At 32.1% G+C, this 6602-nt stretch overlaps 1 protein-coding gene and 1 long non-coding RNA gene across 2 annotated transcripts; both read left to right on the plus strand.

The window, feature by feature from the left end:
- Nucleotides 1-2377: 2377 nt before the first annotated feature.
- LOC131181002 (uncharacterized) lies at nt 2378-3190 on the plus strand. The gene is made up of 2 exons (XR_009149638.1): nt 2378-2712; nt 2845-3190. It is a non-coding gene; the product is annotated as an uncharacterized LOC131181002 (long non-coding RNA).
- Nucleotides 3191-4405: 1215 nt separating this feature from the next.
- Nucleotides 4406-6361, plus strand: LOC110643938 (uncharacterized). Its single transcript, XM_021796476.2, has 5 exons — nt 4406-4724; nt 4982-5152; nt 5261-5415; nt 5625-5791; nt 6160-6361. Exons 1-5 carry the CDS (start codon nt 4589-4591, stop codon nt 6212-6214), a joined length of 684 nt encoding a protein of 227 aa, XP_021652168.2. The 5' UTR covers nt 4406-4588; the 3' UTR covers nt 6215-6361.
- The last annotated feature ends 241 nt before the right edge of the window (nt 6362-6602 follow it).

Raw genomic sequence — 6602 nt, forward strand, 5'->3', positions numbered from 1 at the left:
TCAGCCCAGTTCTGAAGCTTTCCCGGTAGTCTGTTTGACCGGCCTGAAATTGCAAACCCGAGCAATCGTCGAATTTCTACAAATTGAACGTACCTACATGAAGCCCATAACACGGGAGTTAGTATATAATTTTTATGGAATTTTCTAAACTCATTTAATGCTTGAAAAAATACTGCGAAGTCTCATAGGACCCACCGAAAAACTGTGTCGGAAAAATTTGAAATGGGTATTGCCTCGAAGCTCTCGAGAGTGGAGCACTCCGGTACTCTCAAATTTTTTGTGGGGTTTACGATTTTCGAGAAATCTAGCCTTAAAGTCATAATGGGCTAAAACTTTTCGGACAAAAATTGGGCAAATCGCTTGATGGATTTTGGTGTTCTTGGTGTCTATGGAAAGCTCTCGAGGTGTAGAAGTGTTTTGGAATAGGATCCGGTCCGATTGGTGGTCGGATTGGCCGAAATAGGCCCGGGAAGTTGAAATGTCTCGCGCGCGCAGGGGGAACTTCACGCGACTTTTCCAGCAGCCTGGAGCGTCGGTCGGCCTCAGGGAGGTGGCCTGAAGGTGTGCACCGGCGAGTTGGGAAGGTTGGGGCGGCGGTGGGGCAGCGAGAGGAGGAGAGAGGAGAGAGAAAACGAGGTAGAGTGTCGGGGGCGCGTGGAAGAGGAAGGAGAAAAGGAAAATGAGCCGATCCAATTCGACTGGTCTGATCCGGTCCGGTTCGATTAGCCCGGTTTGATTAAGATCCCGAAATTAAATTTTTACTCTGCCCTTTGATAAAATACGAGGCTCAAAAATTTAGAAAAAATTTCAAAAAACTCAGAAAAATTCGTAGAGTCTAAATATATTTTTAGTTTTGCCACGTGGTTTTTAAATAAATTTTTTAAAGATCATCAAAGTTTTATATTTTCGAAAAATCGAACACGATTTCAAAAATTCGAAAAATTTCAAATAATTTCCTAAAATTTAAATAAAATAAAATATTAATATCTATCCATAAAATAATAAATTTAAAATTTAGACATTATATTTTTTATATTAGTCAAGACACTCCCTCAACCTCTAAAAGTTATGTTTATAAACTACTTTTTCAACTTCTAAACACTAACATATACATTATGCTACCGAAAAATATAAATAAAAGAGATAGTATTTTAACTATGATCAAAATAATAAACTTTATCATAAAATTTGTTGTCGAACAAGACCTAATAATTTTTTACCTTAAAAACTTCATTTTTAGAAATAAATAATATAATATTTAGAAATTAAAAATTTTTTATCTTAAATAAATAGTTATAGTCATAAATTTCTTATTTATTTTAAAATATGTATATAAGAAAATATTGTAATAGTGATTCAAGAATATTTTGCAATTAATGATCAATATTATTGAAGAATGAAGTATGGACCATAAATTTGCAGAATAATTGCAAATTATAAAACTGAATTGCTTCAATTAGTACATAAAAGGTTTAATAAGTAACCCTAATTGAATAAAATGAATTATAGAAAAAGATAAATTGTTATACTTAATATTGATTAAATAGATTAGTAATTAATTAAATTAATGCATGTGTTACAGTCCAACATACTAGATTTTGATTCTCAATGCCTTTTATATAATAAAAATAATAAATTGTTAATATATATATATATATATATATATATATATATAGGCAATTTATTAAATAAAAAAATAGATTTTCTGAAATTTTTTTAATATGGTCTCCTAGTTACATCAGCCCATTTTGAAATTGAAAAACATTCTCTGCATATCCCCTTTCAGGGTCATCATTTCTTCAATGGCTTCTAATTTAATAAATTTTGAATGTTAATTTAGGGCCATTAGTTTCTCATACATAAAGTATTATGTCAACATTTTTTTGTCTATTTATGTTTAAATTTTGATAGGATATGGTTGGCCCATAAGTTTTTTAATTTCCTAATAATTGGCCAAAAGCTTGATATAAAAATGGAATGGAGATTGTTAAATTTCTTTTTTATTGTTCTCAAATCTAAATAAGCCGGAAAACTTAAGTACATGTTTGACACTCTGGTTTAAAAGGTCAAATTACTTTCTTTTAAAAAATTATTTTAAATATTATTTAAAAAAACAGTTTGATAAAATAATGTTTTGTTGTTTTAATATTTTAATGATTAAGATTTATTAAATTTACTTTTAAATATTTTTTAATATATTTTAATTAATATATTTTAAAAAATATTTTTCTAAGTAACAATTCTAATAATAATGGCAAATAGAACTTTATTTTTTTACTGCCAAATTAATTCATTTTTGGCATTTTATGGTTGAGGAATAAATTTTGTGATATCTCAACTTGTCCATCTTGGTTTCCTTGAGTATGTGATTGAGCTGGTTTGAGGGGGCGTAAAAACAAAGGAAACAATTTTTTTTTTTTTTAAATTGTTGTTGGGTTTAAATTTTTGAGTTTTTTTAATTCAATGGACCTTATATAGGTATGATAATAATCGGCAGACCAGACAGTGAGAGTAACCTTCTTAGTTGAGTCTCCTAAGTTTTATCTCTCATTTTTTCTCATTTGAAGGTTTATATATAAGGCTTGGTCTTAGTCTTCTGCCTTGTGTGGCGGTCTCCTTCTTCCCATCCGGGTGGAGGGAGGCTGCCTTCCCCCTCCCTAGTCAATGGATTTCCCTTCTTACCGGCAAAGAGAGTTATAAATAATTTTGATGGTAGGGTAGCAAGTGGTGAATGGCGAGCGTTTTCTTAAGTTGTCCTTGTGTTCTTGTACAGTGATTTTGTGTTTCTTTTCGATTGCATGTTTGTGCTTTGTCTAAGTTTGTTGTTTGATATGTCTGTTGCAGATTTTTGACATGCAAGGGAAGATTTTGTAGATCTGCTCAATTGTGAGGTCTAGAGCTTCATTGCTTTTTGCGTAGGTGTGGTTGCTTTTTCTCCAATCTAGCATGGAACCAGTAGTCTAGTGTGGCAACTTGTGGGGTGCAGTATAGTAGATCAGCCTAGCAAGTGCGAATGGGACACTAAAGAGGCCCATCGCCAATGGTCCTTGCTTGCTGGATTGTTGATGCAAAACTTCTGGGGAGCTTGCCTCCTGGGCTTGGGGTTATGTCAACTACTTATTTTCCTTAAAGCTTGTGAAAGTAATGTGATAGCAACAATCTTTTGAATTTCAGTGGTGGTTTTATGTCATTTTTTACATCAATATTTAGGAGATTTATTATTTCTCTTCGCAAAATGGCTCTGGTGTCTTCTTAAGCGTCCCTGAGGGGAGGGGGCGACGGTAAGTAGGAAGTTGCTCCTTTTCTCTATCGGGTTAGGGGTTTGGATAGTTGACCCATTTGCAATTTTGGATTATGTTGTTTTGGGCCTAATCTTTGGTAGGTTGAAAAATATGAAAGAGGGAAACAATTTTATCTTCTCTCAGGTATTTAATTTGACTTATAACTTATAAATGGATTAAATTTATATATAAATAAAAAATTATAAATAAATTAGTATTTAATTTGATTTATGAATTTAAAAAAAATTAAAATAAGTAAAAAGTTAAACTTAAAATAAGTAAAAAATTATAATTAAGGATATTTTATTTATAATTTATTTATTTTAAGATTATTCTTTAATCTATTAAAATATTATATTATTTTAACAATTTGTAAAAATATTAATATTCTTCTCATTTTAACATTTTATTTTAACAATTAGGACACTTAATTACGTATCTTTTTTTATTAATTTCAATAAATTAAATTATTTTTAAGTATTTTTTAATTAAACACTTAAATTATTTAAAAGTTATTTTTAAATAATTTTATTAAATAATTAATTATTTATATTTAATTTAACTCATAAATTAAAAAATATATTTTAAGTCAAAAATTAAAAATAAATAATCAAACTAAACTCCATCAATCTCTTCGTTTTCTTTTATCCCTGATAAGCTTTCCAAACATAGCCAGACTAACTTATTTAATCCTTTTAACATATAATTATTTGAGAGTGCATACTTCAAACAGCTGCACCATAAACAGAAAAGCATAATATAGCCACCAGATTGCAAAAATCATAAAGATTAAATATTCGTCTAACTGTTGGCTATAATGGAAACACACACGAACATCTGTAACACAACCCAGCTCAGATGAAACTCTGCAGACTCTGTAATATGCATCCTTCAGAAGCACTGCAGAAATTAATATGGCATATCTGAGAGGGGAAGATCTTCGGGAAAAGATGGTCAAGTGTCCTTAAACGACTTCCCATATAGATCGTACATTCGTAGTTCAAGGACTCGGTCATTAGAAAATCTAATTAAACACGACAAGTCATTTAATTAAAAATGGTCTACCACATTATGAAGCGGCTTGTCGTGTCCGCACTCATGACTACTCGTTTAGTATCAAACAGCTTGACTACTAGAAGTCAACCCAATACATGTTCAATTTTTCTGTTCCCCTCCATAGTTGAAGAACTCTCATTAATGGCATATTATAATCGATCAGTTCTTATCGGAATGTCAACGCTCAACTGTGATGATGATTCCTATTGCCAGACTGGCTTTAGACCTATAATTCAATGACGTGAGGATGCATGACTTTCCTGCGAAAAAGATTTTCTGGGAAACTGACAATGCGGAAGGAGAAATGGTATTGGAAGATGTGTCTGCTCCTTCTTTGCACTGCTCTTGCACCAGCTTTTTCACTCGATCTCAGAATCCCTTCTCATGGTAAGCCTATATAATACAGAAATTTGGTTTGGTGTGAATGCATACGTAAAATTTTAGGAAAGAAGGGTAAAAGAACAATTGCTAGATGATCATGTATAGTTCACTATTTGAATGTTTATGCTCTGGACTTTATATTCTTGTTGCCAAATTTAACTGCAGAATTCATATGGGGATTGATGTGCGTAATTATTCAGTCTAATATTCTTTCAATCTTACAAGATTAATTTTCCCACTTCTGCTGCTATATTATTGTGCAGAAACTCCTAAAGTGACAAAAGATTGGTGTACAAGATGTGATTACAAGGTGGATGATGGTGATGGATATATTTGCTGTAAAGATTGCTCTGATCCTCACATTTTTTCTTATGATCCAAGATTGGGTTATTGCAGAAGTGGTGCGGAGCTACTTGTAGAGCTAAAACCAAAGGGTACTTGCCGTCTCTCAATGGAATTTTAACCTTTATTAGTGCGTAGGTATAAATTAATGATTTTATCATTTATTTTGACATTCATTATATATCTTGCTTGTCCTTCAGAAATTTATAAATGGGTTGCTGGATCATGGAAGCCTTGCTCATCTCCTTGTGATGGTGGGATTAGGTACCGGGATGTGGAATGTTATGCAGCGTTTGAAGATACACTGGCCCCGGATTATCCAGTATATGACCATAAGTGCTCCAAGGAACAAATGGTGGGTGGAAAAAATCCCAAAAAGAGAATGTAATTATTTGTTCTTGAATTCTATTATGCTGAAGAAAACTAAGCATCTTTTTTTGAGAAACCCACTAGATTTTGTTTGTTTCATCGATATCTATTTAATGATGGAAATCCTAATATGCAAGCTAACTACTAAGTATTAAACTTTGAAAGTCTTTCCTTGTCACCTTCATTGAATGGCAGCCAGTCAGAGAAGAGCCCTGTCATTTAAGAAGCTGCCTTCAGCTCAATGATGGAGACTCACACAAAAGAAAGCATAGTAGGACACCTACCTGGATGCTTGGACTTCTCATTTCTCTCGGGTTGGTAGCTAGTTGTGTTAGTGTTGCTGGTTATATCCAATATAAAAGGTACTTGCATTCTAACCCTAGAAGCATTTTTGTGATAGCATCCAAATTCAAATTATATATGTTGAAAGGAGCCTTATTTTTGAGATTATCAAATACTGTAAAATGAATTTGAAATGAAAGTGGACTTGAATTTGTATTTCAAGAGTAAAACTTGTAAAACATCAACATAATGTCAATTTCAAACACTCCTTTTCAAACTCTCATCCATCCAAATAGACCTAACATTATTTTTTCATAAAAATTTTTGTTAGTTCACAGAACAAACTGATGAGAAATCCTTTGTTTTGAACCACAACCATAAAGGTCTTATATAAGGAGATTTGAATAGTCCTGTTCCAGTTATCAAATCTTTCTTCTTGAATTTGCAGGAGAACATCAATGCAATATGGTCAAGTATACATCATGATGGATGGATATTCATAAAGACTGAATTGCCATACATTGCTTTATGGATCATAGATAGCTTCAGTATACACATTGAATTGTCTCTGATGTTTTATTTATTTATTTATTTTAATTCATTCCTGCAATGTTTGACAGAATCATTCCATATAATGTAACTCATGGGAATGAAATAGTCTCTTCTTTCCATTTGGTTTATGTGAACTTGTGAATTTCATGCTTCAATATTCAAACTCTCAAATATTTGTATGAGGTCTCAATTGGGTTGTTGCTTGTATCAGATACCTTGCTGCTAGAATCCTACTTTTTACTGTCCAGATCATTCATCACTGTAAAACCCAGAAAAATTCAGGCATCATAAACCCAGAACCCTGTAAAGTTTAAACATTTCAAAAATTTAGGTAAACAA

The sequence above is a fragment of the Hevea brasiliensis genome, chromosome 6, assembly GCF_030052815.1.
Source record: "Hevea brasiliensis isolate MT/VB/25A 57/8 chromosome 6, ASM3005281v1, whole genome shotgun sequence".
In the NCBI taxonomy this organism is placed as follows: domain Eukaryota; kingdom Viridiplantae; phylum Streptophyta; class Magnoliopsida; order Malpighiales; family Euphorbiaceae; genus Hevea; species Hevea brasiliensis.

Coding starts and splice junctions, on each gene's coding strand:
- LOC110643938 (XM_021796476.2), top strand. CDS start 4,589: ATGACTTTCCTGCGAAAAAGATTTTCTGGGAAACTGACAATGCGGAAG. Junction 5,153..5,260: donor TGTAGAGCTAAAACCAAAGG/GTACTTGCCGTC, acceptor CTTGTCCTTCAG/AAATTTATAAATGGGTTGCT. Junction 5,416..5,624: donor AGTGCTCCAAGGAACAAATG/GTGGGTGGAAAA, acceptor ATTGAATGGCAG/CCAGTCAGAGAAGAGCCCTG.